The sequence below is a fragment of the Nerophis ophidion genome, linkage group LG12, assembly GCF_033978795.1.
Source record: "Nerophis ophidion isolate RoL-2023_Sa linkage group LG12, RoL_Noph_v1.0, whole genome shotgun sequence".
NCBI classification, from domain to species: Eukaryota; Metazoa; Chordata; class Actinopteri; order Syngnathiformes; family Syngnathidae; genus Nerophis; species Nerophis ophidion.
The window spans coordinates 31746078-31763438 of record NC_084622.1 but is presented as its reverse complement, the minus strand read 5'-3'; the positions used below and the strand labels follow the sequence as shown (position 1 = coordinate 31763438).

At 37.1% G+C, this 17361-nt stretch overlaps 2 protein-coding genes across 8 annotated transcripts in view; both read right to left on the bottom strand.

Moving 5' to 3' along the window:
• Window positions 1–8691, bottom strand: part of parvaa (parvin, alpha a) — a 52851-nt gene extending 44160 nt beyond the window's left edge. For 2 of the 3 annotated variants that reach the window (XM_061917380.1, XM_061917379.1), the window contains exons 1-2: window positions 8422–8691; window positions 769–858 (exon numbers count right to left, since the gene is read on the bottom strand). In XM_061917380.1, coding sequence (XP_061773364.1) covers window positions 769–858; window positions 8422–8560 — 229 coding nt within the window. In that variant the 5' untranslated portion in view covers window positions 8561–8691. The remainder of the gene's footprint in view (window positions 1–768; window positions 859–8421) is intronic. The other variant, XM_061917381.1, reaches the window with a different exon arrangement.
• Window positions 8692–10835: 2144 nt separating this feature from the next.
• mical2b (microtubule associated monooxygenase, calponin and LIM domain containing 2b) overlaps window positions 10836–17361 on the bottom strand; it is a 107985-nt gene continuing 101459 nt past the window's right edge. For all 5 annotated transcript variants that reach the window (XM_061917373.1, XM_061917375.1, XM_061917376.1 and 2 more), the window contains 4 exons: window positions 14052–14145; window positions 12137–12245; window positions 11965–12038; window positions 10836–11875 (listed from right to left, as the gene is read on the bottom strand). In XM_061917373.1, coding sequence (XP_061773357.1) covers window positions 11640–11875; window positions 11965–12038; window positions 12137–12245; window positions 14052–14145 — 513 coding nt within the window. In that variant the 3' untranslated portion in view covers window positions 10836–11639. The remainder of the gene's footprint in view (window positions 11876–11964; window positions 12039–12136; window positions 12246–14051; window positions 14146–17361) is intronic.

Below are 17361 nucleotides of genomic sequence, written 5' to 3'. Positions count from 1 at the left end.
GTATTATGCTGATAGTATATATTTGTACCATGAACTGATCAGAGCTGTTTATCTATTTTATGGCAGAATATAGTTCATCAGAACTAGAATCCAATTTTATCGAAAAAAGTATAGATTTTGAATCGAAAATCGTTTTGAATCGAGAAATATTTTTGAATCGAGAAATGATTCTGATTCGAATCGTTACCGCTACGAATCGAATAGAATAGTGTGGCGCTCACAGATAGTGGATATTATTGTCTCTCCGGACTTATTCTATTTGCTAATTTCCTCTTCTTAGCTGGTTACTTTCTGCTCTGACGCAGGCCCTTTAGCCTTTTGTTAAAGGGGAACTGCACTTTTTAAAATGCTGCCTATAGTTCACAATCAATATGAAAGACATGACGATGGATAGCTTTTAAAAATATGCATTCTAAATATTAAATAAACATAATTAAAAGTCCACTTACAGCAAAGCCAATAGCAGCCATTCAAAAAACGCCAACAATACTCCATTTACATTCCGTGACTTGAATATCAACCAAGTATAAGTGATATTGTTGTTGTAAGCGCAATGCAGACGTAATCACTTTTGTTGGCCCCTATGTTTACATCATCGAGTGGTCTGCTGTTTCCTCGCTTCCCTGCTCATTTTTGAGACATGAATTAAAGGAAATTGTTTGATCAACCAAGGAAACAAAATGAGTTGGTACAGTTACAATTTCTAAACATGTCCTTGTTTAAAAAAAAAAGAGTGTTTATGCATTGCAGGGAATGTGTCGGACTTACCTAGCATGGTGTCCTCAGGGTCCAACTCATAGTGGGTGGGACTGAGAGGAAGGTTAATGGCATTTATCCCCTCTTCCTGAAGCTCAGACACTGGAGTAATGAAAAACAGACATTTTATTTCATCAAGTAAAATCACACAAACACAAATTTGGCTTTAATGATAAACTGATTTGGGAGCCTTAAGGGTACGAGTAATAAAATAATGTATCTCTGTCCCAATTTGAAAATATAAATTTTCCATTTCTCCACAGTCTACAGCAGTCCCTAAACTTTCTACTTTACATTTAGCTTTACGTGAAAACGACCAGAAAGGAATAGCCAAAAATAAAATATATAGTATAATGAAAATGGAATTTAATTACCTAAGAATCATGCAAACACAAAGTATATAGAACAAAAGCAATAATCAGATACCAGCTGGGCTTCTCAGCAGCATTGTGGAGCAGTCGTCTATCAGAATGTCCAAACATCTCTTGTTAAGGAATGGGGAGAGAAAATCTACAAGTCCTAACTAACAAATAATCCCTCGTTCTATTGGAATAAAATCAACTGCAATGGCGGGTAGGTTGAGTATACATAAATCATGTGTATTTTGCACTACATCAAACTGGCAGACTGTCGCTAAGATTTAATGTAGTAGAGGCCACTCTTGATATAATTTAATGCAGTTATATTCCACCACAATATTAAAAATATGGTTAAATTAATACCTGGCTGACAATCTCTGGTCATTCAAAATTTTGTAAATGTTGAACAATAATGACATTATTAGGTCATTAAATTTTTGTATTTAAAAAAAAAATCAAAAGCTCATAAACTTTGCTGACATTAAACAAAAAAGCAAACATTAATTCAAGAGTCAGGGTCATAAAACACAGCACTGATCCTTCAAGCTTCTCAACAGGTTTTACAAAATACTCAGCATGCCTTTGTTCTCAGATATCTGAAAATGTGTGTTTGCTGGATTCTGATCCCGTAAGAGCGTTGAAAGCATGGAGCGAACATCCTGTGAATGCATTTGCCTCACTGAACAGCGTCTACATTGTCAATAATTTGTAGACAATGAGTAAGAGTGAGTCTCTATGATTATACTTTTACATACTACCACAATGGATTTGAAATAAAACAAACCCAATAAGATTTAAATGTAGACAATTATATTTGTTTTCATTTCACAAAAATATGGCATTAACATTATTACAGCCATTTTGTTCAAAATTCCTCCATTTTCAAGTGCTCAAAAGTATTTGGACAGCTACAATCATTGTGAATACAACTGTCATTTGCAATGTGCGGTCTTAATTATAAACAAAATTGTATTTGCAATATTCAATAAAGCAGGGTTCCCCAACCTATTTTCCACCAGGGGCCGGTTTATCGTATGCATTATTTACCCTGACCGGCTTTCTACATGTGGCAGATAAAAACAGCAAAAAAATTAGCATGAAAAATATGCCTTAGGCTGCAATCTGGCACGTTAATATTTTAAATGCTCATTAATGTGCATTGTCCAATATAATATAGCAAATTAGTTGTAATATACATATATTAACAAGCTTATTGGTGTGTTTAGTTGGACAGGCGAAAGTTAAGTCGGAGAAAAAGCGGTTGATCATATCGTAATTATTGTTTCTGTCCGGCCCAGTAGCAAATGCGTCACGGACTGGTGGTTGAGGACTTCTGCAATAAAGCACCTGCTGTCGATTTACAGCATATAACTCCTGTAACATCACATTTTTGAGGGATTTCTTGTTATGAACCAAATACTACAAAATACTAAATACAAAAGGTCAGTAACGAAAGGTGTCAACTGTCAATAGTGTTATCAATAGCATATGTTGAATTCCAGAAGGGCAATTGTATTTTACTCTGCTGTAAACATACTCTACTTCCATGGATACTTAGTCTTTTATAGCTGCTGCCAGAAGCTATTATTTTTACTCAAAAGGGATATCATTTCTGTACAACATATGGATTAGGGCTGGCTGATAATACGATATCAATATATAACGCAATAGAAACATAATCTATATCAATATACAATGAGTTTGACCAATTATTGGATATATATTTATATTTTTTGGTCGGAAGGAAGACGATCCATCCATTCATCCATCCATACACCCATCCATATATAATAGTGTTCATGTATGAGATCTTGGGCTGTCAATTATGGCCAAAGTAATAATTAAGATTATTGTTATCACTATTAAAATCATAATTACTGATTGTTAAGTAAAGCTGTGTTGGGGTGTGAATTTGTAATGTCTAATAAAAAGACTATGGATAAATGTTATCCATATATTTATAAACAAATTATTTTTTTATATTCTTTAAAAACAACAAATTGCCAGATTTTTGTCATTACATGATGCCTTTATCTCTACTTTTACATTTTGATAAAAGGACTACAAATGGAAATTACCATGTGCTAAATCTGGTACAACCATCTTCTTAATGTAACTGCAAATAAACAAATACAAACAAACAAAGGCCACCCTACAGTAGTTTACACACTAATTAAAAGGTTTTGTTCAGACAGATCATATATTGCTGAAATAGTATTAGTTTTAGCATTTTAATGCGCAAAAAAGATTAAGCAATGAAATCAAACAATGTACTAATATGATCCACTTCAAGAAACTCTTCAAACTTAAAATGTTTACAAAGTACAAACAAGAAGAACCATGATAAACATTCGGAATTTATTTCATACATCCATTCATTTTCAAAATAATCTTACTCATCTCACCATATGAAATGTAACTTACTTCACCGAGTATTATTTATTTATTTTTATTGTGAGTACTTATGGAGTATATTGTGAATGAATTGAGAACACAAAGTGAACTGAGTCTAGTCTATGAAAACCGCTATACCTCCCTGATCCCGAAGTACATGTCAAACTACTTCCATAACTTAAATGACCGCCATAACCACAACACCAGGGGGAGCTCCACAAACCACGTTAAACTAGGGCTAGGCAATATATCGATAGATAAAATATATTGCGGGTTCGTCTCTTTGCGATATAGAAAATGACTATATCGTGATATTCAAGTATACGTTCTCACTAGGGGTTTAACGGTACATGTATTTGTATTGAACCGTTTCGGTACGGGGTTTCGGTTCGGTTTGGAGGTGTACCGAACGACACGGATATATTAAGTAGCGCACCGCACGTTGTGTAAACAAAGCACACCGTGGCACCATGAATTGATTAACGTGGACCCCGACTTAAACAAGTTGAAAAACTTATTCGGGTGTTACCATTTAGTGGTCAATTGTACGGAATATGTACTGTACTGTGCAATCTACTAATAAAAGTTTCAATCAATCAAAAAAAAAAAAAACAACACACAGCATGCTAGCGGTGACAGAGCTACGATAGACTGACCATACCTCCTCTTTTCACCGGACATGTCCTCTTTAAAGGGTTGTCCAGGTGGAGTTTCTTAAATGCCTCGAATGTCCGGCATTTTAAGTTAGGGTTGCGTGTATTTTCAATGTACGTTCAATGTACGTTCAGGGTTAAAAAGGGGTTAAAAACAAAACAAAAAGTGCTGCACGCAGCAACATTCGTGAGGGATTGGGAGAGACAGAGAGAGCGAGAGAGTTATAATAAATGCGCATGCGTCGCCAGGCTCTGCTTTTTACCCATAGATTTATCAAATTTTATTTTTTATTATCGATTGCAGGGGTGTCAAAAGTGGGCCTCGTAGGCCATTTGCGGCCCCCAGCCAATGTTTTAAAGGCCCACGGCACATTCTAAAAATACCATTAAAATAAACCCAAACATAAACAAAAGTGAAATAAAAATGCTTAAAGGCTAAATGTAATTTAGAAAAAGTTGCAACGTTAGCTAATAAAACAAAGCTGTTATTTTTTTCTTTCAAACTGTCATTGCTCAAAACATAATATCGAATCAAAATCAATGTTATTATGAATTATTGACCTATCCAAGTTTCCGATTACTTCACATCAAATATTTCACTAGGAAAATATTTTTGGTGGAAGATTTAGCAAATTTGTTAAATAAATAATCAAAACATGTATATTTTGTTGTTTTTTACTGCACTGAAAATGAACATAGCTACGTACCGAACCAAAATTTTTGTGTACCATTACACCCCTAGTTCTCACGCAGTTGCTTTTCGCTGCTGAAATTACACTACAGGCTCTTCTCCCTCTTTCCTGTGTTTCCTTCTCACAGACTTTAGAAAGCGCACCTTCTTACATACGTCACATACTGTCACATCATACGTCACATACGTATACGCCCTCGCGGAGCAGGGAGGTAGCAGAATGGGTAACATTAGCTGTGATGCTAGCAGAGCCGTGCAAGTGGTAATACGAGAGAAAGAAGGTGCGAATGAAAGAAGAATGTATTCCCAAGAAAAACAGCGGGGGGTCCATCGTCTGGCGGTGGTTTGGCTTCAAATGGGAATATGTCAAACAAACAACCGTAATTAATCAAACATGCGGCACAAGCGTTGCTATAAAAAGTAGCATTACTGCTAATATGTAACATCATTTGAAAAGTCACCTGCTAGACCATGAATTGATTAACGTGGACCCCGACTTAAACAAGTTAAAAAACTAATTCGGGTGTTACCATTTAGTGGTCAATTGTACGGAATATGTACTGAACTGTGCAATTTACTAATAAAAGTATCAATCAATCAATGAGAATGAAGAGTGCTTACTTCGCATGTCAACATCTCCGTTCCGTACCACATGCCCACACCATCAAAATGCCGAGGCAAACAATTCCACATCAACACCGTATGAAAAAAATTGAATTTAATAACATCCGTAATAACCTAACACATAGCGAAAGGACGAACACGATTTGATTTCCTATTATGCAGCTTATTTTTATTTGACACTTAAAATGTCTCTGCCAATCTTGCACTTTCTGTTTTGGAAATGACATGAATGTTTGTGCCATTGCTTAATAACTGTTTAATAAATACAGTTTTGGTCAATTGACTGAGTTGTGATTTCTTTCTCTGCATGAAAGTTTAAAATGAGCAAAAATATGAAAAAAATCTTTTAATGTAGACACACAGAATCATCATACAGCTGTGATTATATGTATCAAGTGTTAATTCAAGTCCAAAGCAAAATATAGAGATATATATCGTGTATCGCGATATGGCCTAAAAAGATTAAGATATTTAAACAAGGCCATATCGCCAGGCCCTACGTTAAACCCAGTTCCGATCTGACAAAGGTCTTAACTCATTCTCCTTCTATGCCACATCAATATGGAATGCACTCCCATCAGGTGTTAAAGAAAGTGCATCTATATTCACCTTCAAAACCGCACTAAAAGAACATCTCCAGGCAACTACAACTTTTGACTAACACCCTCCCCCGTCCACATCTCACCTCCCCGGATTGTAAATATTAAAATGTAAATTATAAAATGTATATACTTGTTCTTATGCTTTCTGAATTCACTATGTTCATTGCTCGCTGTAAATATCCTACCAAGTCAGACCTACACTGTTTCAATGTCCTTTTCCCTGACGATGCAATTGTTGATGACTGAAGTGCTGATATTAACCAAACCTAACCCCCCCCCTGCACATTCCACCACCCGGATTATAAATAATGTAAATAATTCAATGTATATACGCTGATGATTAAGTTGTGTGATGACTGTATTATGCTGATAGTATATATTTGTACCATGTATTGATTAACGTGGACCCCGACTTAAACAAGTTGAAAAAATTATTCGGGTGTTACCATTTAGTGGTCAATTGTACGGAATATGTACTGTACTGTGCAATCTACTAATTAAAGTTTCAATCAATCAAAAAAAGACAAAAGTTTGAGCAACTGTTATGTAAAAGAAAAGGGGTAGGATTAAATAAACTCTGCTTCTTCCTTCTCCTTTTCGAACATGTTCAATAGATAAACTGGAAATTGTGATGTATCATGTTGTATGCACGCATACGTGAATTGATTACCATGAATTGATTAACGTGGACCCCGACTTAAACAAGATGAAAAACTTATTCGGGTGTTACCATTTAGTGGTCAATTGTAAGGAATATGTACTGTACTGTGCAATCTACTAATAAAAGTTTCAATCAACCAATGCATGTTCCAAATAAACTCAAACTCCAATGCAATAATTCAGCATGCAACCGACCTAAAGTAGAAAAAGTTTTAACACTTTGATTGATTGATTGAAACTTTTATTAGTGGATTGCACAGTACAGTACATATTCCGTATAATTGACCACTAAATGGTAACACCCGAATAAGTTTTTCAACTTGTTTAAGTCGGGGTCCACGTTAATCAATTCCCCCGCTGGAGAGGTTCCTATACAGTGGGGCAAAAAAGTATTTAGTCAGCTACCGATTGTGCAAGTTCTCCCACTTAAAATGATGACAGAGGTCTGTAATTTTCATCATAGGTACACTTCAACTGTGAGAGACGGAATGTGGGGGGGAAATCCGGGAATTCACATTGTAGGAATTTTAAAGACTTTATTTGTAAATTATGGTGGAAAATAAGTATTTGGTCAAACATTCAAAGCTCTCACTGATGGAAGGTTTTGGCTCAAAATCTCACGATACATGGCCCCATTCATTATTTCCTTAACACGGATCAATCCTCCTGTCCCCTTAGCAGAAAAACAGCCCCAAAGCATGATGTTTCCACCCCCATGCTTCACAGTAAGTATGGTGTTCTTGGGATGCAACTCAGTATTCTTCTTCCTCCAAACACAACGAGTTAAGTTTATACCAAAATGGATACATGGATGACACAGCAGAGGATTGGGAGAATGTCATGTGGTCAGATGAAACCAAAATAGAACTTTTTGGTATAAACTCAACTCGTCGTGTTTGGAGGAAGAAGAATACTGAGTTGCATCCCAATAACACCGTACCTACTGTGAAGCATTGAGGTGGAAACATCATGCTTTGGGGCTGTTATTCTGCTAAGGGGACAGGACGACTGATCCGTGTTAAGGAAAGAATGAATGGGGCCATGTATCGTGAGATTTTGAGCCAAAACCTCCTTCCATCAGTGAGACCTTTGAATGGTTGACCAAATACTTATTTTCCACCATAATTTACAAATAAATTCTTTAAAATCCCTACAATGTGAATTCCTGGATTTTTTTTCACATTCTGTCTCTCACAGTTAAAGTGTACCTACGATGAAAATTACAGACCTCTGTCATCATTTTAAGTGGGAGAACTTGCACAATCGGTAGCTGACTAAATAATTTTTTGCCCCACTGTATGTGAACTTTGACCTACGGCTGAGGTCAACAACAGTATTTCCCACGATTACAGTTGGCAATACTGTTAGTGAGTGTAGCGAAGCCTGTGTTGAAGTAGAATGTCTCGTGTTGACTGACGTCTCCCTGCTTCGTGCTGCACAAGCGAATTCTTTACCTTACATGGACAAAAAAGACGCAACCCGCCAAGACCTAAAATATTTGCAGAATAGACACACAATTCAACACGTTATGTGAACTTTTAAGCACATTGGATTATCAGTGTTGTTAGTGTTCGTGTTAACGTTACTAGTAGGCTTGACTTTGTTTACTAAGTAGTTATAGTGAGCTCATTTTGTCTAAATTCCTGGGAGCACAAAAATAACAATGAATATCTGATTGTTACCTTCTTTCGCTTTCTTTCTCCTTGCCAGAGTCCCACCAAGTTTGCCCAGAAAAGAGTCGTCTTTCTTCCTGGAAGAAGGCGATTTAGGCGTCGTCGGGGATTTCGGAGAAGACGGTGACTTTTGAGGGGACGACGCCATTGTCAGAAGAAAACTTTATTATCGCCGCTGCTGTGTTCAAACTTTCCGAGTTGACGTGGAAATGAAAGTTAGTTGAAAGTGACGAAAAAGGAAATCAGAGTCCACTCCCTAAACCGGAAACGGAATTCCATACTTTTTTTCCCGAAGTTGGTCGGATAGGCCCCGCCCCCTTTTGGAAAACACCAGGATCAGTGTTAGCAGATGAGCAACGATGTCGGGCAGTACTTTTAATATGTTCGCATTGTGAGAAGAACATTGTAAACATCTTATTTTATCTTGATTAAGTACATTTAATAAAGTCAAATATTACCACGTACTGTGGTATGATATAATGCGCTTTTACCTTTAAAGTAACAACTGTAAAAACTGCCACGAGTGAAACAGCGGCCTCTGCTGGCTGTAAAGAGACACAGGTTGGACAATGGTCAACATGAGGCGCAGTGCAGGAGGTGTGAGTGAACTGAGTCAAAATAGTTATTATATCCATCCATCCATTTTCTACCGCTTATTCCCTTTTAGGGTCGCGGGGGTCGCTGGCGCCTATTTCAGCTACAATTGGGCGGAAGGCGGGGTACACCCTGGACCAGTCGCCACCTCATCACAGGGCCAACACAGATAGACAGACAACATTCACACTCACATTCAAACACTAGGGCCAATTTAGTGTTGCCAATCAACCTATCCCCAGGTGCATGTCTTTGGAAGTTATTATATATTTTTTTAAATGTATGGATCGTACTGAGAGGTAAATTACTGTGCAGATACGCTGACTGTTGTACGTTTGGCAAGACTGAAAGTACTCCACTGCTGACAAGGTTAAAATGTAACCTTGTCAGCAGTGCATACAATTCCATATTTATTTATATTTTTGCATTATTTGAATTAACCCTTTAATTACAAATATAAACAGTTATTCAGTGTAAAAGGGAACTCAGCACAACAATTAACTCATACTCTTATTTTTGTATTAAAAACAGGGAACTTTAAATATTTACCATGAATTGATTAACGTGGACCCCGACTTAAACAAGTTGAAAAACTCATTCGGGTGTTACCATTTAGTGGTCAATTGTACGGAATATGTACTGAACTGTGCAATCTACTAATAAAAGTATCAATCAATCAATCAAAGGGGCCTTCAAAGTGCACCATCTTAAGCCTGCAGCTTGTATTTTAATGGCATATTGGCATTCTAGGAGTACTTAATACAATATATTAAATATTACGCACATTTACTTTTCTGCATGTTGCACAAAGGCGTGGATATTTTGATGTAAAAATTAGGTTTGTAGTAGTTTTATTCATAAAATGTATCAAAGTGGAAACCCGTACTTTTTCTGTATGTGGTCTTCAATGGGAATATTGATACAATGCAGACAGTCGTGGATAAAAGTTTACGTACACTTGTAAAGAACATAATGTCATGGCTGTCTTAAGTTTCCAATAATTTCTACACCTCTTATTTTTTTGGTGATAGAATAATTGGAGCACATATATGTTTGTCACAAAAAAAACATTCATGAAGTTTGGTTCTTTTATGAATTTGTTATGGGTCTACTGAAAACGTGACCACATCTGCTGGGTCAAAAGTATACATACAGCAATGTTAGTATTTGGTTACATATCCCTTGGCAAGTTTCACTGCAATAAGGCGGAAAGTTCTGTGGTCAGATTAAACAAAAAATATACAGTCAACAATTTAACCAGAAGCTTGTGGATGGCTTCCAAAAGCGCCTTATTGCAGTGAAACTTGCCAAGGGACATGTAACCAAATATTAACATTGCTGTATGTTTACTTTTGACCCAGTAGATGTGGTCATATTTTCAGTAGACACATAATAAATTCAGAAAAGAACCAAACTTCATGAATGTTTTTTGTGACAAAAAACTTTACGGTCCAATCACTTTATCGCAAAAAAATAAGAGTTTTGGAAATTATTGGAGACTCAAGACAGCCATGACATTATGTTCTTTACAAGTGTATGTAAACTTTTGTCCATGACTGTACAGCAAAATAATAGCCTATTTGTAAGTCATACGAGTAGCTATAATAAGAGCATGAATAGAAAACTGAAATGGCAGCAGAGTTAAACATTTAAATTTGACAGACCATTACAATCATAAATGTGTATGATGCATTGCTGATGGTATAAAGTATAATTATATGCATGTATTTTATATGCACACAAATAAACATAAAATATATAATTAGGATAACACAGAATCAGTGCTGCCACACAAAACCAATCAATCTCGAAAAACATGTAAGGCAATATAACATTTAATTCAATTTTTATTACTGTTCTCTTAAAAACCAAGTAGTTTGAAACAAAAACATGTTAAAACTGCACAATCTTTGTCACATACTGTAAACAAAAAAATATTTTAAATGTATTCATTAGTGTGATTCAAGAAAACAGTGTGGGAATAAAACATTCATTTCAGTAGAGGCATGGAGCTGACCTTTAGTCCATAATGTTGAACATAACATTTTCATTCTGAATTGTATTGGGTGTCCACATTTCATTGTCAGCCATGTGAAATGTAAGTAACATATCAATCACTGCATCCATTTTTATAGAGTTTGGCTGAATATACCTGGACAAGTGAAATATCACAACTAAATGAGGTGCACAAAAACAAACAAACACAAAACACCCTATTAGTGCTTTCTCACACACACATTATATATTTGGAATATTAGTTAACACGACGAAACTCTGTGCATTTTATTTAATACAATCACATGTCCATTTGTGCTCAACTAAAACAGAAGGAAAAGTGACAAAAAGTGATCATACTAAAAAACTGTCAAAAATCCAACTTTTAAGGAAACAATCAGCGGTTATGGCTTTTGTGTTAAATGTATTTAAATACATCAATATCGGTTATTAGCCTTTAACATCACACATTCAGCTTCCTTCCAAGCCTCTTCAGGTTAAAATAAATAATATGCCATTTAATAAAATCTCAATCGTCAAGATTTTAAATATAAAAGGTAAAAAATGGTCCTTTCAGTAATGCGAATCACCATAAGGCACCTGTATGGCCCTTCAGTTGACGGCATTGCTTTTGGCCTTTAACAGTTGTCCCACAGTAGTCCCTCGTCCGACCCCCAGCTGTCATTAGCCTGGGCCCAGTGGAACTTGTAGCCTTTGGACAGCACAATGCTCTCCAGGTCCTGGTCCTCCGCCTTCTCCTTCAGTCTCTGCTCCTCCAGGATGGACACTAACATGTCTCTTTTCTCCACAGTCTTCATTATTTCAGACAGGATCTCCTGCTCTTCCTGCAGCTCAGAGGCACTCTTCTTTGTATCTTCAGAAGAGAAAATAAGGTAAGGAGCAGTAGAAAATATGTTGTATTTTCCCCTGAATGTTAACATGTCCATGACAGATTTACACTACCTTCTTTTGTCATCCTGTGTCGAAGATCTTGCTGAAGCTGGCACTGGGTGTCCTCCAGTTCAAGCTCCTGAGCACTGATAGGAAAAATCAATAGATGACATCAACTGGCTGAAGAGAGGCAGTGCCAAATACGGATGCTCTGCTGTGTCTTGCCACACACATAATAACTTACAAGATCATGAGCTCAGACTCATAGCGTGTTAATCTGTTCTTCTCCAAAACCAGTTTAAACCAGGATTGATAGAGTTGGGCATGGTCGGCGTCATCTACCTGAAAGTCTCCTACGAGTGACAATGAAGAGACAATGTGGGTAGGAAGGCCGTAAAGATTTGGGTGACATACAAAATATGAGAAAAGAACAAAGACCAAGAGAAGGTGAAACTATTTATGTTGACATTTCAGTGCATTCAATCGATCACAACTGGACTGCTTGGTTTGTCTTAGAAGATGTTTCACCGCTCATCCGGGTAGCCTTCATTACTTTGTGCTCATAGACTTAGATTGGTCCGATTTAGTCTAGAGTGTGGTACCGAAATCCTAATTATTTATACTCCAAAACTAAGAAGGTGTGCCTGGGCTAGAATGGTTTCGCTCTATCGTAGTGAGAAACTGTTTCGATGCAAACAAGCAATCCTAAATGCCAAAGCCAACGACAGTCGTTTAAGTGAAAAATCCCCTTAATGTGTGGCAGAACGATCGCTGTGGATCAACTATCAGTCGAAAATAGCCGTAATCCCCCCACATAAGCATTCTAGTCAGTTGTAAACAAATGGCACACATGGCATTCTGGTCACCAGAATGTTTCAAACTCCTGGTATTTGTTGGAGGCTAAATTGCAGAGTCTTCTGAGAATGGTTGAAAGGACTGTGTTGTATGTGATAATGTTCCTACCAGCCCACAGACCAAAGAGAAAGAACATAGGCATTTGACCAACACATGTTGTAACCCAATGCTGATGGTTTGTGAAAAGGGCATCCAGTTCAAGAAAACACAAGAACAGAGTGGATGAGGCGGAAAAAGGTGACAGACACAAAATGTTTACATTTCATATGTACCGGGTCTAACTGAGAAACTCAGAAGATCTTTTAACCAACACAACATCCCAGTACACTTCAAACCAGGCAACCACATGAGACACAGACTAGTGTGTCTTAAAGACCGGACACTCAACACCCACAAAAACAATCTGGTGTATGTTATCCAGTGTAATGACAAATGCCCTGATTCATATATTTGGGAAACAAAACAACCACTAAGCTGATGCATGGCACAGCATAAATGGGCAAACTCTTCAGGCCAAGACTCAGCTGTCTACTTGCACCTCAGCGAGAAACAACACTCCTTTGAGAACAAACATGTACATATTCTGGACAGGGAGGACAGATGGTACAAAAGAGGACTGAGAGAAGCCATCTGTGTAGACTGAAAAACCATCGCTGAACAAAAAAGCTGGTCTGCGACACCATGTGTCTCGCACATACAACACTGTCCTTTCATCCATTCCTAAAAATACTCTGCAATTTAGCCTCCAACAACTAACAGGAGTTAAAAAATATTCTGGTCGAAGAAGGTAACCAGAATGCCATTTGTCCCATTTGATTACAGCTAACTGGAATGCTTACAGGGGTTTCCAACTATTTTGGACTGGTAGAGGTCGAGCCACAGCGGTCGTTCTGCCAGACAATACCTTTAAATTACACTTCATTGACTGTCATTGGTTTGACAGATGTTTTTTTTCACTAAAATAGAGCGAAACCATCCTTGCCCAGGCACACCCTCCTGGTTTTGGAGTATAAATATTTAAAGTTTTGGCACCAACCGCTAGAGCTAGATCTGACCAGTCTAACTCTATGAGCGAGAACTGGTGAAGCCTCCTCGGATGAGCAGCAAAAGACAAACCAAATAGTCCAGTTGATTGATTGAATGTCCTGAGATGACAATGACCTGGGTGAATGAGAAAATTCATAGACATAATTATGTTGACTCACAAATGACTAAAATGTAAAATAAAAATAGTTAAGTCTTTCTTAATTTCAGACACCTGTCTTATGTAGGAGGAACCCATGAGTATATTAATGTGTATTTACCATATTCTTCTCTTATAACCTTTTCTATAGCCACTCCTCTATCCTCTACGTCTCTTTGTTTCTCTCCAACCTCCTCCAATTGTCGCTGAATCACCTGGATGGAGCAAAGCTTTATCAACATAACATCTCATGAACATAAGTCAATAAAAAACATGTGGGTATGTCTACTGTTGCCATTATATTATGTAGCAGTTTGTACACTGGATTCCATTCATTTATCGTAGTTGGGAAAGAAAGTTCCTCGCGGGGGGCGCTGGCGCCTATCTCAGCTACAATCGGGCGGAAGGCGGGGTACACCCTGGACAAGTCGCCACCTCATCGCAGGGCCAACACAGATAGACAGACAACACTCACACTCACATTCACACACTAGGGCCAATTTAGTGTTGCCAATCAACCTATCCCCAGGTGCATGTCTTTGGAAGATAGTAGCTGAGATAGGCGCCAGCGCCCCCCGCGACCCCGAAAGGGAGTAAGCGGTAGAAAATGGATGGATGGGAAAGAAAGTTAGAACAACAATTGTGTTCAATATAAGACAGGCTCAATTATATTGTGAGCGGTAACAAAGAAGCATGATTGATCAAAAATAATTATGGAAGACCATTGCAACAAGACCATTTCTGCTGTTCTAAACATTATCCAACATGTACTTACTGCTGATGACATTTCAAATCAAAATCAAATGTTGCCTATAGGAGTGGCCCGATCTGATATTGATAGATGTCGGTCTGATATCAGCAAAAACAAATCAGATTATGTCGGTTTACATCTAAACTTTCTTATATAATCTCCGTTACAAGCATTATAAAAACGCGTTTACTTGTGCAAAGCTGAACACCCGGTTAACATCTAAAAATGTCCTCCAATGAGCACACAACCAGTTACTGCTGGTTTTGGCACTGTGGGCAGGGGCCAGATCATGCTGGAAAATGAAATCATCATCTCCATAGAATGTGTGTTACTACACATTCATAACAATTTGTAATATGTAGTATATTTACCGTATTTTGGTCATTGTATGCATTGCTGGAACTTATTTCTTGGGCGCATTTATTTCGGTGCTAATGCCAACGAACTTTCCACTTCCGGCAACAAACGCTTGTGTGTTCTAATCATGACAGACTTGGTAATAGACGACAAAGATGACTATTTTTGAGAACTCACAACCTTATATTTTGGAACCCGAATATACGAATTATGAACTGCTCCTAATTTAAGCTGAAGGATGGTGTAAATGTGCCGAAAGAAATGGAGTGCTTACCCAAAATCAACTGTAAAAAAAAAGGCCCCAGACAGCTCTACGAAACAGACAGCTGTATATCAAGTAAGTCACTATAATATTGATCACGATAGATGCAGCATGTCATGCTTGTTATTGCGACTACCGTACTTTTCGGAGTATAAATCGCACCTGCCGGAAATGCATAATAAAGAAGGAAAAAAACATAAGTCGCACTGGGGTTTTGGTCATTGTATGCATTTTTGGGGGAAATTTATTCGGTAAAACCCAACACAAAGAATAGACATTTGAAAGGCAATTTAAAATAAATAAATAATAGTGAACAACAGGCTGAATAAGTGTACGTTATATGATGCATAAATAACCAACTTAGAAGGTGCCTGGTATGTTAACGTAACATATTATGGTAAGAGTCATTCAAATAACTATAACATATAGAACATGCTATACGTTTACCAAAAAATTTGTCACTCCTAATCACTAAATCCCATAAAATCTTATACGTTTAGTCTCTTACGTGAATGAACTAAATAACATTATTTGATATTTTACGATAATGTGTTAATAAATTCACACATAAGTCGCTCCTAAATATAAATTGCACCCCCGGCCAAACTATGAAAAAAACTGCGACTTATAGTCCGAAAAACACGGTACATATGCTGTCAAGCCACCTTTGTACAAACAAAACATGAAATGTCGGCTAATACTTAACAGCTACTGTAGTGGATTGTTCATGTTTTTCAGTTCATGTGTTCAGCATTACAAACTCAAAAGCTATTCAGCTGCTGACGCAAAAGCTATCTTATGGCTAATGCCATATCATGCCGTTGCAAGGCAAGAAAAATAGTACCTCTGTGTTTGCTCTTACAATAACAATGTTGCTACAGCTTGGTTATTAGACTGGTTACAAAACATAAATGAAGTATTGTTGGCGGTTGTAGGATGTGTTTTAGAGTGATTTAGAGGCAGAATGGATTGCTTCCATTAGCTGCATTACTAGCCACCTTGAACTAGCCGATTTCTGTAAAAAAAGAAGACATGACCGACAAAACAGAAGTTACAGCGGAGCAAGTTACAACAACGCACCGACTTTCGGAACGACACCTGACTGGCAGCCAAGGAGAAGTCATTTAATGAAAAAGAAAAGAGATGGATCAAGAAGGCCATGAAAATTAGGAAGCGAGGGGCCAACACCATCACCAGGGATGAGGGGTGTACATGCTTCTGGCGACACCAGGGCGGAGAACAGAATACAGATGTGGCTGGGTCGGGGAACTTCATTTATCAGGTAAATCTACTGTTAAAATGTTGGTTACTGTAGTTTTATTGAAAATTGCTTGAATGTTGAAAATGAGAGCAGAAAAGGTATCCATCCATCCATCTATCCATTTTCTACCGCTTGTCCCTATCAGGGTTCTTCTTGTTAATTCAACCTAAAATGTTGGTTGCACTTTATTCAAATAAAATGTGAATGCATTGGCCATTAAGTGTTAACTTGCTTGTTCGTATCCATAATTGATTTATACCTAATTGTAGTCTTGTGATCCTGTTTCTTTTAGTGTTTTATTTATTATAATGATTTGTTTTTATTGATGTATTTTATTATATTATTATTTTTTGTTTGTGTATTGTTTACTTGTTTCATTTTAAATACTTGCAATTTGATGACTTATCGTTTATTGTGTATGTGCAGCAATCTGGAGACAGTTTTGTTGTTAATAGTGCTATACAAATAAAGGGGATTGGATCGGATTGAATTCCCTTAAAAGAAATAACAGAAATACAAGAAAAATTCACCTGCAGTATCCGATATCCAGTATTTATTTCACAGTCACACTTGTTGATTTTTTTGCTGAAAAGTTACTGAAATGATTTCAACTGACCAAACTATTTTTAGATTGAAAAAAATAAAAATTAGATTGTTCCTGATTTGCATCAGCAACCATAATTATCGAATCTAAGTTAAAAAGATTGTTACATCCCTACTAAACAGGATATTTAATCTGGCCATGCAGGATATATTATCAATAAACTAAGCAGTTGTGGTGATTTTAATACATTTATTTT